This window comes from Somniosus microcephalus, chromosome 11, assembly GCF_052327205.1.
Source record: "Somniosus microcephalus isolate GS21.2 chromosome 11, FLI_Smic_1.0, whole genome shotgun sequence".
NCBI lineage: Eukaryota > Metazoa > Chordata > Chondrichthyes > Squaliformes > Somniosidae > Somniosus > Somniosus microcephalus.
Genome location: NC_140997.1, coordinates 195,040,888 through 195,063,874, shown reverse-complemented (window position 1 = coordinate 195,063,874; position 22,987 = coordinate 195,040,888). Strand labels below are relative to the sequence as shown.

Below are 22,987 nucleotides of genomic sequence, written 5' to 3'. Positions count from 1 at the left end.
ACTTATGCCAAAATTGGGAGAGCTGTCAGCAACAGCCTGACGGTCATACTCACAGAATCATACCTTTCAGCCGATGTCCCAGATTCCTCAACTAACGGGAGGAGGATATTCTTGAATATCTCCAGCATCAATGATGATGGAGCCCAGCCGCAAAGCTGAAGCATCGCCATCCCTGGGTATGTCCTGTCCCACCAGCAGAACACACCCACCAGAGGTTGGGAGGGAGTGGCCCTGGGAGTTCTCAACATTGACTCTGGAAGTGTCATGGCATCAGGTCAAGCATGGGCAAGGAAATCTCCTACTGATTACCACCTACCTCCCTCCCTCAGCTGATGAATCAGTACTCCTCCATGTTGAACACCAGTTGGAAGAAGCACTGAGGGAAGCAAGGGCACAGAATGTACTCTGCATGGGGGACTTCAGTGTCCATCACCGAGTGGCTCGGTAGCACCACTACTGACCGAGCTGGCCGAGTCCTGAAGGACATAGCTGCCAGACTGGGCCTATGGCAGGTGGTGAGAGAACCAACATGAGGGAAAACCTACTCGACCTTGTCCTCGCCAATCTAACTGTCTCAGATGCATCTGTCCATGACAGCATTGGTAGCAGTGACCACCGCACAGTCCTTGTGGAGATGAAATCCCGTCTTCACACTGAGGACACCCTCCATAGTGTTGTGTGGCACTACCACCATGCTAAATGGATTCAGAACAGATTTAGCAGCTCAAAACTGTGCATCCATGAGGCACTGTAGGTTAGCAGCAGCAGCAGAATTGTTTTCCACCACAATCTGTGACCTCCTGGCCCAGCATATCCCTCACTCTACTGTTACCATCAAGCCAGGGGACCAACCCTGGTTCAATGAGGTGCGCAGAAGAGCATGCCAAGAGCAGGTAGCAACCTGGGGAAGCTGCAACACTGGACTACATGCATGCTAAATAGCGGAAGAAGCATGCTATAGACAGAGCTAAGCAATTCCACAATCAACGGATCAAATCAAAGCTCTGCAGTCCTGTCGCATCCAGTCGTGAATGGTGGTGGACAATTAAACAACTAACGGGAGGAGGAGGCTCCTCCATGAATACCCCATCCTCAATGATGACGGAGCCCAGCACGTGAGTGCAAAAGACAAGGCTGAAGCATTTGCAACTATCTTTAGGCAGAAGTGCCAAGTGGATGATCCATATCGGCCTCCTCCTGAGGTCCCCACCATCACAGAAGCCAGTCTTCAGCCAATTCGATTCACTCCACGTGATATCAAGAAACGACTCAGCGTACTGGATACAGCAAAGGCTATGGGCTCTAACAACATCCCGGCTGTCATGCTGAAGACTTGTGCTCCAGAACTAGCCATACCTGAAGCCAAGCTGTTCCAGTACAGCTACAACACTGGCATCTAATCTGACAATGTGAAAAACTGCCCAGGTATGTCCTGTCCACAAAAAGCAGGAGAAATCTAATCCAGCCAATTACTGGCCCATTAGCCTACTCTCAGTCATCAGCAAAGTGATGGAAGGTGTCGTCGACAGTGCTATCAAGCGGCACTTACTCGCCAATTACTTGCTTACCGATGCTCAGTTTGGGTTCTGCCAGGACCACTTGGCTCCAGACCTCATTACAGCCTTGGTCCAAACATGGACAAAAGAGATGAATTCCAGAGGTGAGGTGAGAGTGACTGCACTTGACATCAAGGCAGCATTTGACCGAGTCTGGCATCAAGGAGCCCTAGTAAAACTGAAGTCAATGGGAATTGGGGGGAAAAACTCTCCACTGGCTGGAGTCATACCAAGCAAGTTGTTGAAGGTCAATCATCTCACCCCCAGGATATCACTGCAGGAGTTCCTCAGGGCAGTGTCCTAGGCCCAACCATCTTCAGCTGCTTCATCAATGACCTTCCCTCCATCATAAGGTCAGAAGTGGGGATGTTCGCTGATTGCACAGTGTTCAGTTCCATTCGCAACTCCTCAGATAATGAAGCAGTCCATGCCCGAATGCAGCAAGACCTGGATGACTATCCCCAACAAGCGAGAGTCTAACTACCGCCCCTTGACATTCAACGGCATTACCATTGCCAAATCCCCCATCATCAACATCCTGGGGATCACCATTAACCAGAAACTTAACTGGAGCAGCCACAGAAATACTGTGGCAACATGAGCAGGACAGAGGCTGGTTATTCTGTGACGAGTGTCTCACCTCCTGACTCCCCAAAGCCTTTCCACCATCTACAAGGCACAAGTCAGGAGTGTGATGGAATACTCTCCATTTGCCTGGATGAGTGCAGCTGCAACAACACTCAAGAAGCTCGACACCATCCAGGACAAAGCAGCTCACTTGATTGGCACCCCATTCACCACCTTAAACATTCACTCCCTCCACCACCGGCATACCGTGGCTGCAGTGTGTACCATCTACAAGATGCACTGCAGCAACCCGGCAAGACTTCTTCGGCAGCACCTGCCAAACCCGCGACCTCCTCCACCTAGAAGGACAAGGGCAGCAGGCGCATGGGAACACCACCACCTCCAAGTTCCCCTCCAAGTCAGACACCATCCTGACTTAGAAGTATATCGCCGATCCTTCATCGTCGCTGGGTCAAAATCCTGGAACTCCCTCCCTAACAGCACTGTGGGAGTACCTTCACTACACGGACTGCAGTGGTTCAAGAAGGTGGCTCACCACCACCTTCTCGGGCAATTAGGGATAGGCAATAAATGCTGGCCTTGCCAGTGATGGCCACATCCCATGAACGAATTAAAAAAAAAAAAAGATATTTTAACGACTTGGATGATAGCATAGAAAGTCAAATATCCAAATTTGCCGATGACACAAATATAGGCAACATTGTAGGTGTAGTGTATGTAACTGTTCTACCTTTAAGAGAACTATTGTATGTAACCGTTCACCTTTAAGAGAACTATTTTAGGTGTGGCACTACTTTATCTTGGCTGCTGTATACTGTAATACCGACGGTGACCACACCGGTATATAAGTGCTGTGTCAGGATTTATTGGGCAGATTCGCCCTGACCTTCGAATAGTAAAGTCCTGTTAAAGTTACTCTTGTAGTCTGTGTATTAATTCGCCATAATACCTACAGACTTTACAGTGGCGACGAGTTCGATCTTACCCTGCGGCAACAATACTTCCGAAGCAGTTAACGAGCGTCGAGAAGAGGCACCCGCCCTCGTCGTTCTGCTGAGAGAAAACTCGAGTCTGCAGAGCAAGGAAGAAGGAAGAATTCAGACACGAAGCCTTCCATCAGCAACAGGCAGTGATTGTCCCTTCTGCCACGGTGGTGAGTGAGCCGATCAGCACGAGAAGCAAGTCGGCCACGGTGACTGTGAGTAAAGGGAAAATAAAAAAATAAACGGAGGATAAGGGCGGTGAACTCGACCACGGTCGGGGGAAAGGAGCCGGACAGAAGTCGGGCCCAGAAGCGCTGAGACTGGGGCAGCGTGGAGCACGGAAGCCGCGGTACAAGCGGGCTGGGAGACGCAACGGCGTCGTGAGACAGCTAGACCGCGACCGGCGAAAAAGGCCAGGCAGCGACCGAGGCCACGAAGCGCTGCGACCGGGATCGTAAGACGCGGGAAGATATAAAAATAAATAAACCACGGAGAACTCAGCCGCAGCCGGGGAGGAAAGCACCGGACTGCGAGAGGGCTGGGAGGCGCGATTGGAAGCCGCTGAGGGAGAGACAGAGCCCGAGCGAGGGAGACTGAGCGAGATCCAGCCCAGCGGCTGAAACTGTTCGCCGTCAACGGGTTGTACCCAGCGCCGGTTGCCCTGCCGAGAAAAGGGAACAAGGAACGCACTGAAGCTGACGCGCAGGCTGCGAACCCCGAAAGCCAGCGGTCGTCGCCCGAAGGAAAAGCTTACCCCTCCCGCCAGGGGAAGAAACGCGGGAAGCCGCCAGTAGGCGGGGAAGACGACAGAAGCGGGAAACCGCCATTTTGAAAGTGGGCGGGGGAAGAAGACAAGCGCGGGAAACCGCCATTTTGAAAAAAAAAAGTTAAAGAAAAATTTCGTGTTTGTTTCGCAGAAAGATAGTGAGAGATAGTGAAGATGCCTAAGCATGGTAACATCAACAACTTCGATTCCGAGGTGGAAGATTGGGCCACGTACGTAGAACGTATCGAGATATATTGTGAGGCCAATAAGATAGCAGATGATAAAGCTCTCCCCTTATTAAACGCAATGGGGGCAAAGACATACGGGCTATTGAAGCATCTTCTATCACCAGCTAAACCGGCGGATCAGACTTTCGCTAATATTGTTGCTGTCCTGAAGGATCATTTGAACCCCACACCACTGATGTTGGCGGAACGATTCAAATTCTATGTGAGAACGCAACGGAAAGAGGAAAGCAACGCGGAATACTTGGTCGAACTGCGTAGACTAGCGAAATACTGCCAGTTTGGGGAAAATCTGACAGAGGCATTGAGAGACAAGTTCGTGTGCGGGTTGTCGAAGGAAGGAACACAAAAGCGTCTGCTAGAAGAGAACGATCTCGCACTTGATAAGGCTGTCCTTATTGCAGCATCGCACGAAGCCGCAGCGAGAGGCACAGCGGAAATGCAGCTGAAGGCAGCGGTACTCAGTGTGGATCAAATTACTTCGGGTACATCGAAATGTTATCGTTGTGGGAAGACGACACATGACCAGAACCAATGCTGGTTTAAAAACCAGGAATGTAGAAAATGTGGCAAACTTGGTCACATAGCTAAGGTATGCCGGTCAGGAAAGAAGACCAACAACAACAAAAAAAAGTCACCGCAGGAAAAGTACAATAAGGTACACAAGGTGGCTGAGAAGAGTTCAGATGAACAGAATTCGGATTCAGACCCAACCGTTCAGGAACTGGGTAGTCTGAGAATTCACAATGTGAGTAAGGAAGCTGACCTGCAAACTATCTGGGTCATGCTAAAAATAGCCGGAGTCCAAGTGAAAATGGAATTGGACACAGGATCAGCCCTATCAGTCATGAATCGAAGGGATTACAACCGGCTATTCTCTCACATACCCTTGAGAGATACCAAGATCGTATTGCAGACATACACGGGGCATAAAGTATACCCCATCGGAAAGATAAAAGTCAAGGTGAGAGACAGAGGCAAAGAACACCAAGGAATGTATTTATATGTACTACCTGAGGGAGGTCCACCACTTCTGGGACGGGAGTGGATCTGGGAAATAAACATGGAATGGCACTATTTAAAAGCAATAATGAGTGAGAACTCGGTGAAGACAATCAGCTCAGACTCTGAAACGGATGACGATAAGACCAGCCCAGGTGCGAAAGACAAGTCTAAAATGGACTTGCTGACTAAGGTTGGAAAAACGAAGGAGTGCATAAATGCTTATGCTTCAGAGGAGAACAAAGTTTCAGAACAGAATTCCACTGAACAACAACAACATAGCTTGACAGAGAATTCTGAGTCTGTCCAGTTTACAGATATGCACAATTCTGAGGAACACCGGGCTCGAACTCAACTCCATTTCAAATTACAACAGCAATTAGAACAGTTGAGTTGCCGTCTCGAACAAGAGATGAAAGCAATGAAAAAGTTCTGTGACAGAGTGGGAGAACCTGGAAAGACAACAGAAACAGCTGATGGAGAAAAAGGAGCAGGAGCACACAAACCGTCGGGGCAAGGAGGCCAAACGAATCAAAGCTGATTCGGTTTCAGAAGGTGCGTGCTTTAATCTGGTGGAGCAAGAGGTTCAGCAACTGAAAGCGCTTGTTAGCGGATTGCAGGCAGAAAAGACTGATTTGGTCGCCACGAACTCCGAGCTCCTACTGAAGTTGGGTGCAGCATCACCGGACGATTCAAGTGGGGAAATTCGAATGGTGGAGGCTGCGGATGATGGCGAAGTAGAAACAGCAAAGGAGCCCCAGGGCAAGGTTATAAACAGCCCTGCAGCTACTGGGAAACATATGAGGTCAGAAGAGTTAACGGTCAGCCAACTCCTTCATATGCTGAAGGACAAGACTCTGAAATGGGGACAAATTGAACAGGAGTTTAAATCTTCAAAGGAGAGGGGTTTGGAGCTCCCAAAAGTTATTGAAATAGCTGAGGTTGCAACACAGATTGAGAAGATGGCAGCAGAGCAACCCTTGGATGCCAAAAGTACGCTGACTCATGTCAATGTTGAACAACAGAAGGGTGATAGCAAAATACTGCAGATGTTGGAAATCCGAAATAACAACAGAAAAAGCTGGAAAAACTCAGCAGGTCAGGCAACATCCGTGGAGAGAAATTTGAGTTGACGTTTCGGGTTGGACCCTTCTTCAAAACTGGAAAGAAAAGAAACTAGATTGAAGGCAGGGCTGCGATCGGACAAAAGAATAAAAGAAACAAAAGGAGTAAAAGAGATTAGAAGCTAGACGAGATGGTAATAGGCTGGGATTAGGTGTAAAGTGTACTGGCAGGGCAAAAGATAGCTGCCAGGTGTGAGAGAGAAACAAAAGGAAAGGGGGTGGGGGGGGGAAAGGAGTGGAACAAATACAAGAGAAAATGAAATGGGGGCCCAGCTTATGATCTGAAATTGTTGAACTCGATATTGAGACCGGAAGGCTGCAGACTGCCTAATCGGAAGATGAGGTGCTGTTCCTCGAGTTTACGTTGAGCTTCCGTGGAACAATACAAGAGGCCAAGGACGGTGAGGTCCGAGTGGGAATGGAGCGGTGAATTAAAATGACAGGCGACCGGAAGCTCGGGGTCACCCTTACGGACTGAACAGAGGTGTTCCGCAAAGCGGTCACCCAATCTGCGTTTGGTCTCCCCATTGTAGAGGAGACCGCATCGTGAGCAGCGAATACAGTATACTAGATTGCGAGAAGTACAAGTAAATCGCTGTTTCACCTGGAAGGGGTGTTTGGGGCCCTGGACAGTGGGACGGGGGGGAGGTATAGGGGCAGGTGTTACATCTCCTCCGCTTGCACGGGAAGGTGCCAGGCGAAGGGCTGTTTGGGGTGATAGAGGAGTGGACTAGGGTGTCTCGGAGGGAGCGGTCCCTGCGGAATGCTGAAAGGGGAGGGGAGGGGAGGATACGTTTGGTGGTGGGATCACTTTGGAGGTAGCGGAAATGCCGGAGGATGATCCGTTGAATGTGGAGGCTGGTGGGGTGAAAGGTGAGGACAAGGGGAACCCTATCGTGGTTCCGGGAGCAAGGGGCAGGGGTGAGGGCAGAAGTGCGGGAGATAGAACTGACACGGTCGAGGGCAGTGTCAACCACAGTAGAGGGGAATCCTCGGTTGCGGAAAAAGGACGACATGTCTGAAGCACTGGTGTGGAAGGTGGCGTCGTCGGAGCAGATACGGTGGAGGCGGAGAAACTCGGAGAATGGAATAGAGTCCTTACAGGAAGCGGGGTGGGAGGAAGTGTAGTCCAGGTAGCTGTGGGAGTCAGTGGGCTTGTAGTAAATATTGGTCGATAACCTATCCCCAGAGACGGAGAAGTCGAGGAAGGGAAGGGAAGAGTCCGAGATGGACCATGTGAAGGTGAGGGAAGGGTGGAAATTGGAGGCAAAGTGAATGAAATTGTCAAGTTCGGGGCGAGAGCAGGAAACGGCACCGATACAGTCATCAATGTATCGGAAAAAGAGGTGAGGGAGGGGACCCGAGTAGGATTGGAACAAAGATTGTTCCACATAGCCCACGAAAAGGTAGGCATAGCTAGGACCCATGCGGGTACCCATGGCAACACCTTTGATTTGGAGGAAATGAGTGGAGTTAAAGGAGAAGTTGTTCAATGTGAGAACAAGTTCAGCCAGGCGGAGGAGGGTCGTGGTGGATGGGGACTGGTCGGGCCTCTGTTCAAGGAAGAAGCGGAGCGCCCTCAGGCCATCCGGGTGGGGGATGGAGGTGTAGAGGGATTGTACGTCCATGGTGAAAAGGAAGTGGTTGGGGCCAGGAAACTACCTCCAAAGTGATCCCACCACCAAACGTATCTTCCCCTCCCCTCCCCTTTCAGCATTCCGCAGGGACCGCTCCCTCCGAGACACCCTAGTCCACTCCTCTATCACCCCAAACAGCCCTTCCTCTTCACCTGGCACCTTCCCGTGCAAGCGGAGGAGATGTAACACCTGCCCCTATACCTCCCCCCTTCCCACTGTCCAGGGCCCCAAACACCCCTTCCAGGTGAAACAGCGATTTACTTGTACTTCTCGCAATCTAGTATACTGTATTCGCTGCTCACGATGCGGTCTCCTCTACATTGGGGAGACCAAACGCAGATTGGGTGACCGCTTTGCGGAACACCTCCGTTCAGTCCATAAGGGTGACCCCGAGCTTCCGGTCGCCTGTCATTTTAATTCACCGCTCCATTCCCACTCGGCCCTCACCGTCCTTGGCCTCTTGTATTGTTCCACGGAAGCTCAACGTAAACTCGAGGAACAGCACCTCATCTTCCGATTAGGCAGTCTGCAGCCTTCCGGACTCAATATCGAGTTCAACAATTTCAGATCATAAGCTGGGCCCCCATTTCATTTTCTCTTGTATTTGTTCCACTCCTTTCCCCCCCCCCCCCCCTTTCCTTTTGTTTCTCTCTCACACCTGGCAGCTATCTTTTGCCCTGCCAGTACACTTTACACCTAATCCCAGCCTATTACCATCTCGTCTAGCTTCTAATCTCTTTTACTTCTTTTGTTTCTTTTATTCTTTTGTCCGATCGCAGCCCTGCCTTCGATCTAGTTTCTTTTCTTTCCAGTTTTGAAGAAGGGTCCAACCCGAAACGTCAACTCAAATTTCTCTCCACGGATGTTGCCTGACCTGCTGAGTTTTTCCAGCTTTTTCTGTTGTTATTTTGAACAACAGAAGGTTGAAACAGCTGCTGCAGTAGAGGGATTGAATAGTCCGATCATCCAATCTCCGAATGAAGTGGAAGTATTGAAATCACAAATGACGTCATTAGTAAAAGACTTGCAGGAAGCCCAGAAAAAGCTGGATGAAGCTGAACGCCTGAAGAAGTCTCTTCAGGAAAGATGTCTGGATTTGGAACAAAAGCTGGCTAATGTCCAGCTGGGTACGGAGGAAATAGAAGACCCTCTCACTGGCCTAGCTCAAGATGACACCGAATATTACCATGACCTGTTGGACGACATCGAATATTACGATGACCTGTTCTGCCCAGCTTGTGATGAAAACTCCCAAAGTGCAGAAACCATGAAGAATCACCTAAAGTCTAAGGAACATCGGGAGATGGTGGCGCTACTACGGAAAAAGGAGGACGAGAAGGAGGAACTGTGCATGCAGCTGACAGTGGAGCCCAGAGAGTCTCCAAGAAGCAGAAAAGGAAAAGACGAAGCAGAAGATGATGATCATCTGGACCATCATCATCACTACTAGATCACGCACGGGGTCCCTTTTGAACGGAGCCAAATCAGTTTGGAAGTAGAAAAACTTCCCAAGGTACTCAAGTTTTTACAAGCCAACAATGCTGGTTCAGAAGGACGGAAGTTCAAGCTGTTAAGTCCAGTGAAGGACTATTGGATGAGTCACTCCAGCAACGTGAACCGACTACACCACAGGGAACTGCTACACCACTGAGGTGTTGTCAGGACCGAGTCAAGAAGCACGGAAGGCGCATCCACCGAGATTGAATCTGTGAACTGTTTCCCGCAGAGACTGAATCTGTGAACTGTTTCCGCAGAGACTACATCTGTGAACTGTTTTAACATGAAGTTGGATATTGTGGTAAACCACTGTTTGTATTCCTGTTTGTCCTGTTTGTATTCCACTGTGTACATGCCTCGGCTGACTCCTCCCACAGGTCCTAGTATAAAGGTGACTGCTCCCCAGCCCTTAGTATCATGGACCGGTCGACCACGCGAGGCAGACCTCCATTCTGTTGTTAATAAAAGCCTTTAGTTACTCTTCTAACTCTCAGTCTTTTATGAGTAATTGATAGCGCATCAATTTTATTAACAACATTTTTATAATGGAGAAGATCCTCACACCAGCATGCCTGGACTTAGACCATCGGGAGGCGGACTCATCCACCAAGTTTACTCACTGGCTTAAGTGTTTCGAAAAATTCCTGACCGCCTCCGAAGCAATCAAATCGGACGAGGACAAACTGGATGTCCTGACCTCCAAAGTGAACCACCGAGTGTACTCGGTCATCCAAGACGCGACCTCGTACGCGGACGCTATCAAGCTCCTCAAGGACCAGTACACGTGCCCAGTGAACGAAGTGTACGCCAGGCACCTCCTGGGGAGTCGTAAACAACAACCTGGGGAATCGACCGTGGAATACCTTCAGGCACTGTCTGTGCTTGGCCGGGCCTGTGGTTGTAAGGATGTAAAGGCCGCCGTGTACACAGAGGAACTTATCCGGGACGCTTTTGTAGCGGGCCACAGATCCAATTACACCCGACAGCGACTGTTGGAGCAGAGTAACCTCGACCTCAACAAGGCCTCTGAACTCGCACTATCGTTGGATGCAGCCTACCAGGGCATGGATGCCTACTCCTCTGCACCGTGGACGCCGCGGGGAATGACAGCCTGGGACACGGTAGGACCGCCTCATAGCGCCGTGCCACCCCAGCCACACCCCAACAACGGCCCAACTACCGCAGCAGTGTCCCAAGGCCAGACAGCAGTGCCCCAAGGCCAGAAATGCTACTTCTGTGGCCAGGCAAAACACCCCAGAGCGCGCTGCCCGGCGAAAAACGCGATCTGCTCGGGCTGCGGGAAGAAGGGACACTACGCTAGCGTCTACAGGGCCAAAGCCACCCCGAACCCCAGCAGCGCCGCGTGTGGGCCATGCGGGCCGCCATCTTGGACCTCCCCGGCCATGTGCGAATCACCGGTACAGCAGCCATTTTGGACGCCTCCAGCCACATGGGGATCATGGACGCCGCCATCTTGGACGACAGCCGGGACGCAGCAGGCCCCCGACACCGCCTCATCTGATACCCGCAGCGACACACCGACCCCTACGCTGGCATCCGTTACACTGGACCAAGCGAGACCGCACCAACTGGCCAGTTCCACAATGGACATTAAGGTAAATGGTCACGATACAATCTGCCTTTTTGACTCTGGGAGCACGGAGAGCTTCATCCACCCCGACACGGTGCAGCGTTGCTCTCTCCCAGTCCTGCCTGCGCAACAGCGGATTTCTATGGCCTCCGAGTCCCAGTCGGCGGACATCGGCGGCTACTGCGTGGTGACACTCGTAGTAGACGGGACCGTGTACGATCATTTTAAACTTCTGGTCCTGCCTGACCTCTGCGCTGCCGTCCTGCTGGGGTTAGATTTTCAGTGCCACCTTAAAAGTGTTACGATGGCGTACGGTGGACCCCTACCCCCACTCACAGTCCGCAGCCAGCAGCTTCCAAACTGCCCGCCGCGCACCAGGTGCAACCTCTCCACACTCAGAGTCACCCCCCCCCCAACTGTTTGCTAACCTCACCCCCGACTGTAAGCCCATCGCCACAAAGAGCAGGCGATACAGTGCCGGGGACAGGGTTTTCATTAAAACCGAAGTGGAGCGGTTCCTGAAAGAAGGGATTATTGAGGGCAGCACCAGCCCCTGGCGAGCCCAGGTTGTGGTCGTTAAGACCGGCGAGAAGCAGCGCCTGGTCATCGACTACAGCCAGACAATAAATCGCTACACCCTGCTGGACGCCTACCCACTCCCCCGTATAGCTGATATGGTCAACCAGATCGCGCAGTACCGCGTCTTCTCGACCATTGACCTGAAATCAGCGTACCACCAGCTCCCTATCCGCCCTGAGGACCGCCAGTACACTGCCTTTGAGGCAAACGGCCGCCTCTATCACTTCCTTAGGGTTCCCTTTGGCGTCACCAACGGGGTCTCCGTCTTCCAAAGGGAGATGGACCGGATGGTAGATCAAAATGCGTTGCAGGCCACTTTCCCATATCTGGACAATGTGACCATCTGCGGCCGTGACTTGCAGGACCATGACGCAAACCTCGAAAAATTCCTCCGCACCGCCCAACTCCTAAACTTGACATATAACAAGGAGAAGTGCATATTCCGCACAAACCGCCTCGCCATCCTTGGCTGTGTTGTGGAACACGGAGTCATCGGCCCCGACCCCGACCGGATGCGTCCCCTTATGGAACTTCCACTGCCCCACTGCCTCAAGGCCCTGAAGAGGTGCCTAGGGTTTTTCTCCTATTACGCCCAGTGGGTCCCCTACTATGCGGACAAGGCCCGTCCGCTGATCAAGTCCACCTCTTTTCCCTTGACGGCAGAGGCCCGCTTAGCCTTCCACCGTATCAAGGAGGACATTGCCAAAGCCACCATGCACGCAGTGGACGAATCCATCCCCTTCCAGGTGGAAAGCGACGCGTCTGACTTTGCCCTGGCCGCTACCCTCAATCAGGCGGGGAGACCCGTGGCCTTCTTTTCACGAACCCTCCAAGGCCCGGAGACCAGACACTCCGCTGTTGAGAAGGAGGCCCAGGCGATTGTGGAGGCTGTGCGTCATTGGAGGCACTACCTGGCCGGAAAACGATTTTCCCTGCTCACTGACCAGCGTTCAGTTGCTTTTATGTTTAACAACAAGCAGAGGGGCAAAATCAAAAATGACAAGATCTTGAGGTGGAGAATCGAACTTTCCACCTACAACTACGAGATCTTGTACCGGCCCGGGAAGCTAAATGAACCCCCGGATGCGCTATCGCGTGGCACCTGCGCCAGCGCGCAGATCGATAGACTGCGGGCCCTCCACAATGACCTCTGCCACCCGGGGGTCACCAGGTTCTTCCACTTCATCAAGGCCCGCAACCTGCCTTACTCTATTGAGGAGGTCAGGACTATGACCAGGAACTGCCAAGTCTGCGCTGAGTGCAAACCGCACTTTTATAGACCAGACAGGGCCCACCTGATAAAAGCCACTCGCCCCTTCGAGCGCCTGAGCGTCGATTTTAAAGGGCCTCTCCCCTCCTCCGACCGCAATGTGTACTTCCTCAATATTATTGATGAGTACTCCCGTTTCCCGTTCGCCTTCCCCTGCCCGGACATGACCAGTGCCACGGTCATTAAATGTCTGAACAACCTCTTCACCCTGTTCGGCTTCCCCAGCTATATCCATAGCGACCGGGGCTCATCGTTTATGAGCGACGAACTCCGTCAGTACCTGCTAACTAGGGGTATTGCCACAAGCAGGACCACCAGTTACAACCCCCGGGGGAACGGACAGGTGGAAAGAGAAAATGCGACAGTTTGGAAGGCCGTCCTGCTAGCCTTAAAGTCTAGGGGCCTTCCAACCTCCCGCTGGCAGGATGTGCTCCCCGATGCGCTCCACTCTATTCGGTCACTGCTCTGCACTGCCACTAACGCCACCCCTCATGAGAAAATGTTTGTCTTCCCAAGGAAGTCCACATCGGGGACATCGCTACCGCCATGGCTGACGTCCCCAGGGCCGGTCCTACTGAGAAGACACGTGAGGACCCATAAAACGGACCCCCTGGTCGAGAGGGTCGACCTCCTCCACGCCAACCCCCAGTATGCTTACATCGCATACCCGGACGGGCGGGAGGACACAGTCTCCATAAGAGACCTTGCACCCTCGGGGGCCGCAGTAACCCACTACCCACTACCACCCCCCCCCCCACGATCCGATATCCAGCCCCAGCAGACGGCAGGCCTGGGCCCCGCGACCCGCTCGACATCTACGAGGACGACACGCCTGTGCCACAGCCTACGCTGGACTCGACGCCGGAAACTTCACTACCCCTGCCGTCGCCACGCAGATCACAGCGGCAGACAAGACCTCCGGAGAGACTCCAATACACTAACTTTTAATACACTTCACCCCGCCGGACTCAATTTTAAACAAGGGGTGAATGTGGTAAACCACTGTTTGTATTCCTGTTTGTCCTGTTTGTATTCCACTGTGTACATGCCTGGACATGCCTCGGCTGACTCCTCCCACAGGTCCTAGTATAAAGGTGACTGCTCCCCAGCCCTTAGTATCATGGACCGGTCGACCACGCGAGGCAGACCTCCATTCTGTTGTTAATAAAAGCCTTTAGTTACTCTTCTAACTCTCAGTCTTTTATGAGTAATTGATAGCGCATCAGATATATGTTATGATGTTATGTTTAATGGGGAATAAGTATGTTGTAAGCTAAAAAGGGAGGATTGTAGTGTATGTAACTGTTCTACCTTTAAGAGAACTATTGTATGTAACCGTTCACCTTTAAGAGAACTATTTTAGGTGTGGCACTACTTTATCTTGGCTGCTGTATACTGTAATACCGACGGTGACCACACCGGTATACAAGTGCTGTGTCAGGATTTATTGGGCAGATTCGCCCTGACCTTCGAATAGTAAAGTCCTGTTAAAGTTACTCTTGTAGTCTGTGTATTAATTCGCCATAATACCTACAGACTTTACAGTAGGCAGTGTAGATGAAAGCATAAAATTGCAAAGGGATATTGATAAATTAAGTGAATGGGCAAAATTGTGACAAATGGATTTCAATGTCGGCAAATATGAAGTCATCCACTTTGGACCTAAAAAGGATAGAACAAGGTACTTTCTAAATGGTGAAAAGCTAAAAACAGTGGAGGCCCAAAGAGACTTGGGGGTGCGGGTACATAGATCATTAAAATGTCATGAACAGATACAGAAAATAATCAAAAAGGCTAATGGAATGATGGCTTTTATATCTAGAGGACTAGAATACAAGGGGGTAGAAGTTATGCTGGAGCTATACAAACCCCTGGTTAGACCACACCTAGAGTACTGAGTAGTTCTGGGCACCACACCTTAGGAAGGATATATTGGCCTTGGAGGGAGTGCAGCGTAGGTTTACCAGAATGACACCCGGACTCCAAGGGTTAAATTTCGAGGAGAGATTACACCAATTAGGGTTGTATTTCCTACAATTTAGAAGGTTAATGGGTGTTCAGATCGAAGTTTTCAAGATATTAAGGGGAACAGATAGGGTGGCTAGAGAGAAACTATTTCTGCCGTTTGGGGATTCTAGGACTAGGGGGCATAGTCTGAAAATTAGAGCCAGACCTTTCGGGAGTGAAATTAGGAAACACTTCTACACACAAAGTGGCAAATGTGACACCATTGTTCAAGAAAGGGTTGTAAGGACAATCCTAGTAACTACAGGCCGGTCAGTTTAACATCAGTGGTGAGTAAAGTTTTAGAAACAATAATCGAGGAAAAAATTAACGGGCATTTGGAGAGGTTTAAGCTAATTAAGGAGAGCCTTAAAGGTAGATCGTGTTTGACTAATCTAATTGAATTTTTTGATGAAGTAACAGAGAGGATTGATGAAGGGAATGCAATGGATGTTGTCTACATGGATTTTTGGAAAGGCGTTTGACAGAGTATCACATAGAAGGTTGGTTAACAAAATTGAGGCTCCTGGACTAGGTGGGTCAATGGCAGCTTGGATAAGGAATTGGCTTAAGGACAGAAAACAGCGAGTTGTGGTAAATGGCTGTTTTTCAGACTGGAGGATGGTAGACAGTGGTGTTCCTCAAGGGTCAGTGCTGGGGCCACTGCTTTTTTGATGTATATAAATGACCTGGATATTGGAATACAGAGTAGAATTTCTAAATTTGCCAATGACACCAAACTTTGGGGTGTGGCAAACAGTGATGATGATGATATCAATTAACTGCAACAGGACATAGAAAGGCTAGCAGAATGGGCAGACAAGTGGCAGATGGAATTTAATGAATTTTGGCAGAAGGAACAGGGAGAGGCAATATACACTTAACGGCACAGTTTTAAAGAGTGTGCAGGGACAGAGGGACCTGGGAGTTAATGTGCATAAGTCCCTGAAGGTGGCAGGACATATTGAGAGTGGTTAACAAAGCATATGGGATCTTGGGCTTCATAAACAGAGGTATTGAGTACAGAAGTAGAGAAGTTATGCTGAACCATTATAAAGCGCTGGTTAGGCCACAACTGGAGTATTGCATCCAGTTCTGGTCACCACACTTTAGGAAGGATGTGAAGGTCCTTGAGAGGGTGCAGAGGAGATTTAGCAGAATGGTTCTGGGATGGGGGATCTTAGCTGCAAGGACAGGTTGGAGAAGCTGGATTTGTTTTCATTAGAGCAAAGGAGGTTGAGGGGTAATTTGATAGAGGTGTACAAGATTATGACGGGTTTGGATAGGCTAGACGGGGAAAGGCTGTTCCCACTAGTTGATGGTACAAGGACTAGGGGACACAGATTTACGGTTTTGGGCAAGCGATACAGGGGGGCGGTGAGGAAAAACCTTTTTACGCAGCGAGTGGTGACCTGAAACACACTGCCAACGTAAGTGGTGGAAGCGGAGATACTTGATGTTTTCAAGGGGAGACTGGATAGGCACTTGAGGGAAATAAACTTGCAGGGCTACGGGGATAGAGCGGGGGAATGGGACTGACTGGATTGCTCTACAGAGAGCTGGCACGGACTCGATGGTCCGAATGGCCTCCTTCTGTGCCATTATGACTCTGCCTCTAAATTTGGGGAAAACTCTTCCGCAAACGACAATTGATGCTGGATCAATTGTTAATTTTAAATCCGCAATTGATAGACTTTTGTTAACCAAAGGTATTAAGAGATATGGGCCAAAGGCGGGTATATGGAGTTAGGTTTCTGATCAGCCATAATCTCATTGAATGGCGGAGCAGGCTCGAGGGGTTCAATGGCCTACTCCTGTTCCTATGTTCCTATAAACACTAACTGAATAAGTGACACACTAGATTTACAAGTGACCATGACAAATACATTCAACTATTGTCTCTCTCCAACTCAAAAAGCTGCCAATCAAACTGATGGGATGCTTTTATTTGAATTGAATAGTTTGGGTCCTCCCTCAGATACCTGTTCAGATGCAGTGACCTTGTTTTTCTAATCATTAACACCAACAGCAACCCATTTAAAATGAATGGATTCCTGGTTAGAAAAACCTAGGCCAACATCCATATTATATGTTAATATATCAAAACAAGCTGGGTCATTTTCTGTGAGTGAACCTGGTTTTTAACCCCATATCTACTGTAACAGAAAGAGAAAAACCAATGCCATGATACACAAACTAATTCATTCTGAAGTCAGATCATCTGTGGCAGAGCTGACTGCTACCTCGTATGGTTCTCGACAAGCCTAAAGATTGCATATTTTGCTTTTTAGTCTACAGTTTAATGCACTGCAGCAATTTTCAAATGAGCTAATATTTGGTGATGGGAAGAAAGCTGTTCTGATATAAGTTAAACAGTGTAAGCACAACTCTCTGGTAAACTGGTCATGTTGTATATAATTTGGTAATCAAGTTCAGAAACGTACAGAATCTGTGTCTGTTACTAATGAATGTGGAGGTTGTTGTGTACAATCTTCATGGAATTCCCTGGTGGGTATCTGCCATGACACTTGCTGCTGACCAATAAAAGGCAAGCTACCTGTAAGACATCAGATCATTGCAGAAATTCCACAGAATACATTTTATCAAACAAATTGATTTCGAGGCTGTTATATTCATTCAAACGAGTTATAAAATTCAAATGGCTTGCACATGTAAAGCCCTCAATGAAATCACAAGATAATCCAGTCCTAGTTATTCATATTTTCTGTGGGAAGAACTTTCAGCTTTGGGCATGTAACACAGACGGTAGCTGATCGGTTGCCCATTATGCACCCTGTCGGAAGTTCATGGAAAGGAAAATAGAGCGGGCCATATAATGTTTGACGACCTGCTACTGCCTGTTTTATTATCCCGCTGAATTTGAAAGATTTGCCCCATGGGATAGATTTTCACTGTTGGGTGGCCGGTGGAGCCTGCCAGCTGGCCGCCCAATAGTGCCAAGGGAGGCCTGGTTCATTTTGAGGGCCGGACCTCATCACCATATGGCCGGCGGGCACCAAATGAATGCCCTGCTGCAGCTACAGGGCAGCAAAGTATCAGACTAGCACATTATCATCAAGGTAGGCCCGGGGGACGGAGGGGAGTTTGCGGAGGGAGGGGAACCCAATGTAGCAATGGCCCACTTTACTTTTGTGGAGCCCAGCAGAACATCCCTGCTCCTCCTGGCCCCTCAATAGTTTAAAGCATGCCTTTTTGGTGTACATTTGGCTGGACCACCAGGTAAAACTGGGCAAAGCGTGCACAGCACACACTCCAACCAATTGTGTCCAAAAATGACAATTGCTGTTCTATGCACATCATAGGACCCTAATTTGGATAGTTAAAGGACTTATTGATTGAATCAGGTAGGCACTCCGGCCGCCCAGTGATCGTCCCTTCCGATAATTGCATCAGCCAAATACAGAGCAGGACTGGGTTGGGAAGCTTTTCCCCACTATTGTAGCGGTGCTACTACCCTGTTTCCACCCAGCGGTACCGGTAAAATCTTCCCCTATGTCATTTAACTATTAGTTATTAAATACTATGGCACAAGTTAAAGTCTTCTATTTCTTTGGCTTATTTCACTTTGTGGGTGATGTTAACATCTCCACTGAGGCATCAAATTTCTCAATTTAGTAAAAAGGAGACATTTTTCAAAGGTCCATTTACAACTGATTGTGTGACATCTAAAGCTACACTGGGAAAGAGTTGTGCCTTAGTCCTTGTTCCAGTGTTTTCTCCTTTCAAAATTTTGATTGGAGGCAGGAAACAGACACTTTAGGGCTGATTTTACTGCCACCAAAGCGGGAATGGTGCAGTTCACTGTGCGTTCCATGCGGGTTCCTGCTTCCCCCCCCCCCCCCCCTCCGCCATTTTTACTAATTCCAGAGAAGCAAGGGCCTAATTTAGATGGCAATGTTGCCTCCTGATGACAACATTGGGTGCGCACACCATTTTAACTGCGGGCTTGACTAAGGCTCGCACTCTCTCCAGCCTAACAGTCAAAGCTGCTGGCAGCAAGGATCAAGACCACAAAAAGCCCAAGTACAATAAATGGATTTTAATTTTTTTTTTAAAGTTTCCTTGTAGGCCATGAGGAGCAGGTGTGCTTTTCCTGGTCGCATAAGGATACTTTGGGCATCACCTGTCAAGGGTTAATCCACCCACCCCGATTCCGGACTTGCTGCCCCCCACCCCCATCCGTACTCCTGCCTGCTGACAGTGATGTCATTCTTCCTGCTTTGGACCCCGTAACACCAATTCCCAACTTGAGCTAAATTCGGTCCTTTTGTGTATGCAGCTTGTTCCTCCTGTACGGTTTCTCTCCTGAAAAAAATCAATTAATGTTGCAATTCAGAGGAAACACACATTTTTCATTATTAAACTAAGGAGAATGGCCAAGCCACATAGTACAGTGCGCTACCAGGGTTGAAAAGAGTAATGAGTTACAATAGAAGAGTATATTTAAGCTGAAAAGTGAGCCTTCTAACTGTTGTACAGTTTTCATGGTTGGTCTAATCTTATTACAGATCCTTCATCAAAAGATGCTAAAGGGGTAAGTAGTCTAAATTCATCTATCGGAAAAGATCTGCAGTTCCAACATTCCATCACCCCCTCCTCATCTCTGTTGACAACAAAAATCGGGCCCTGACTACCACATGCCTGGTTGTGACAGAATTTTAACCATAGCTCTGTTGAAGCAAAATTTGGACCCCTGCATGCTACACTCCACCCCGCCCCCCCCCCCCCCCCGAAGTAAAAATAGGACTTTGATGCTCCCTATTAAATCTGATAATTATGTACTTCGATACCCACTTCCCCCTCAGGCAAACTCAAACCCTAACCCCTGCTGATGCAACAATTGTCCATTATTCTATGATCTATGATTCTCCAGCGCAGGTTAAATCACTTCCCAGCAGTCCCTCCCATTTAATGAAGAAACCCCAAGATGAGGGGTATTTGCACACAGGAACCCTTCCCTGCCCCCCCCCCCCCCCCAACAATCGCTGATGCAAAAATCACCCACCCAAACTCTCCATATGAATAAATAGGAGGAAAACCTCATTGGCACCGTGCAGCCCCCATTAGGGCAGATGTTGACCCCCATCTCTCCTTTTCCCCTCTTCTCCCTGTCCTCGTCACCCTCACCCCCTGTCCCTCTCTACCGCTTCCATCTCTCGTTCCATCTCTCTCCCACTTCTTCTCCCTCTTCTGCCCTTTATTGTTTTAGGAAACTTAATAAACATGCTCAGGGAAATGTACAGAATGTTAGTCATGGACTTGTATGAGCATAAGTGACAAATCCTTGTCCGTGAGTCAGGAATTTTAAATTATGAGAAGTTGAAAGGAAATTGGGTTTATTTTTCTTTCGAAAAGAAATGTTGAGGTGACTGAAGTTACCAGATTATGAAGGAAAGTTGACAAAGTTAATCCAGGTAAATGGTACAAAGGTAGGAACCTAAAATGGGAAGCTGGCCAGAAATGTTGCACAGAAGGGTCTTGTGGAATGTGTTACCATGGAAAAATATTGAAACAGACAATATAAATGTGTTTAAAAGGGAATTAGATGTGTTTTTAGAATGAATAGATTGAAGGATATGGTGAGGAGGTGGTTAATTGGGGTGGAGATTGAAACTAATAACCAGTTATTTTTTAGACATCAGTTTTAACTGTACAATTTAAAGTGTTTTTACTTCTGAAATGTGATTTCTGTTCATCTTGGGCTTATGGAAGAGAATGTAAGCTGTAACCTGTTGGCAGTCTATAATGTCATTTCTGAAAGCATTTTTAAACTTCAGATTAAAAAGAGGAGCATGTTAATACTACATCTGCTGACAGTTTTAAATATTTGTCAGATAAAGTACAAGAACAGAACAACAACGCATCCACTGAGGCCCAAACAAATTTTACAGGAAGTTGCTTCAACCCATGAAAGTAATTCGAAGACTGAGAAGCCTTTATTGAAACATGCTGTAACTAACACTAACACTATTGTTGCATCTGGGAAAGGAGAAAATGCAGAACAGTTGATTGCAGATAAAAAGACAGATAATAAAACCAAAAACAATGGTGAAACAGCTCCTAAAAATGGTCAGTCTGGAAGTAAAACTACTGTGAAGAAACTTGCCACAACCAAGCAACAGCCACCAAAGAAGCAAAATATCTCCTCTGAGGAGTTGAGAGAGAGTTTGGTATGCCTGACCCAAGAGCAACTCCAGCAGATTTTAGCATCTATAAGTCAAGTGAACAAAAATTCCAGCCAAAACCAGGAAAGAGACAAAAGTACAAAACCAGGTAGGTGTCAATGAAGGAGTGCTGACTCCTCTACCGTAGTTTCGGAATTTGGACACCAGTCAAATATTTAAACAACAATTGCTTTTCTCCACTTGCAATTCCCTGTAGCAGAAGAACAAAATATTAACTTTTCTTTTTAAATTGTTAGACCTTTCACCAAATGTAATACGTTAAAGAAAAAATCAAAAGATATCAATTTTAAGTGTACTGATAGATCACATTTATTTTTACCCAACTAAATGAAGGTGGAACACTGTACAGCAAGGATAGTAAATAAAAGTTTTAAAGTTAACTGATTTCTGCTTTGAAGTACTAATGTAATGTTTTGTTTTTTAATAGGTAACAAAGCTGAGGCCACAGACAAGGAGCTTAAAGGGAAAGATAACGCAACCCTGCCAAATGGAGTTGGCTGCGCCAATAATGAGGCCTCGCAGAACAATAGTTCATCCCAAGAACCACAGACAACTAATAAATCTGGATTAAATGTTGAACAAGCAAACCCTGTGCAAACTGAAAAGGCTGTGGGTAATAAGTACGTATTGGAAACAAAACAATAAAAGTATCCTATAAATACACTAAATAAATCATGAACCTCAATGCTAGTATCATATCCTGCAGTGCAAAGTTGTACAATTGGTCTCTATTGTAGTATGTTACACCAGTAAGGTCAGGTAGAGAGTTGATGATTCCATTGTTGCAGTGAGTGGCCTGTCAATGCTGCTCTGTAATTAGCAGTTAATAGCGCTACTACAACAACAACTTGCATTTATATAGCGTCTTTAATGTACCAAAACGTCCTAAGGCGCTTCATAGGAGTGTTATCAAACAAAATTTGACATCGAGCCACATAAGGAGCTTTTAGGACAGGTGAGAAGTAGGCCTTAAAGGAGAGAGAGTCGGAGAGGTTTAGGAAGAGAATTCCAGAGCTTGGGGCCTCGGCTGCCAATGGTGAAGCGATTAAAATCGAGGATGTGCAAGAGGCCAGAATTGCAGGAGGGTTGCAGGGCTGGCGAATGTTGCAGAAATAGGGAGGGGCGAGGCCATGGAGTGATTTGAAAACAAGAATTTTAAAAGAAGAATTGCTCCAGTTGGCAAGTTCTCTGGGATTTTCTTCTACTTACTTTAGGGAGCTGCCATCCCCCTAACAATCCATCTGACATCAACAACAACTTGCATTTATATAGTATCTTTATTGTAGAAAAGCTTGGTTGAAGGGAAGGCCTTCAAAGGCAGCAAGAGAAGCGTAGCGTTTAGGAAACTAGTTCCAGGAGTAGGACTGAGACAACTGAAGGCTTTTCTAACAATGATGGAGCAGAGGGAGGGAAGCAAGGATGCTCCTAAGAGTAGTGTCACTGTGTTGGGGACAGTGAGACAGTGTAGATCAGCGAGTATGGAGGTGATGATTCAGTGGGATTTTATGCAGGATAGCTTATTGGCAGTGGAATATTGGATGTTCCAGGTTATGGAAGGTGGAGGTCAAGAGGCTGGTAAGGATGGTATTGGAGAAATTGAACCAGAGGTGACTAAAGTGCGACCAAGGAGTTTGGTGATGGTGGGGTGCGGTAGGGATGGAGGATGCAGCTGTTATTGTGAAGTTGAAGTAAATAATCTTCCTGATGGATGGGATGTAGCTCTCACAGCCTGAATACAATCAGTAGCAAGGGACTGGAGTTTTTGTGGGGCCAAAAACTGGTCTTAATATTCCCAATGTTCAGTTGAAGGAAATTCTGTCTCATCCACTATTTAATGTTTGACAGTGGAGATGTGGTCATGAGGTGCAGAGATGGAGCTGGGTGTCATCAGCATACATATGGAAGCTTCTCCGCAGATGTTACGACAAGGGATAGCACG

The 22,987-nt window shown here is 48.2% G+C and overlaps 1 protein-coding gene across 3 annotated transcripts in view; it reads left to right on the top strand.

The window, feature by feature from the left end:
- The window catches only part of ccdc66 (coiled-coil domain containing 66), a 93,651-nt gene that overhangs the window by 11,792 nt on the left and 58,872 nt on the right, over nucleotides 1-22,987 (top strand). For 2 of the 3 annotated variants that reach the window (XM_086001629.1, XM_086001628.1), the window contains 3 exons: nucleotides 19,372-19,397; nucleotides 20,698-21,136; nucleotides 21,476-21,668. In XM_086001629.1, coding sequence (XP_085857755.1) covers nucleotides 19,372-19,397; nucleotides 20,698-21,136; nucleotides 21,476-21,668 — 658 coding nt within the window. The remainder of the gene's footprint in view (nucleotides 1-19,371; nucleotides 19,398-20,697; nucleotides 21,137-21,475; nucleotides 21,669-22,987) is intronic. The other variant, XM_086001630.1, reaches the window with a different exon arrangement.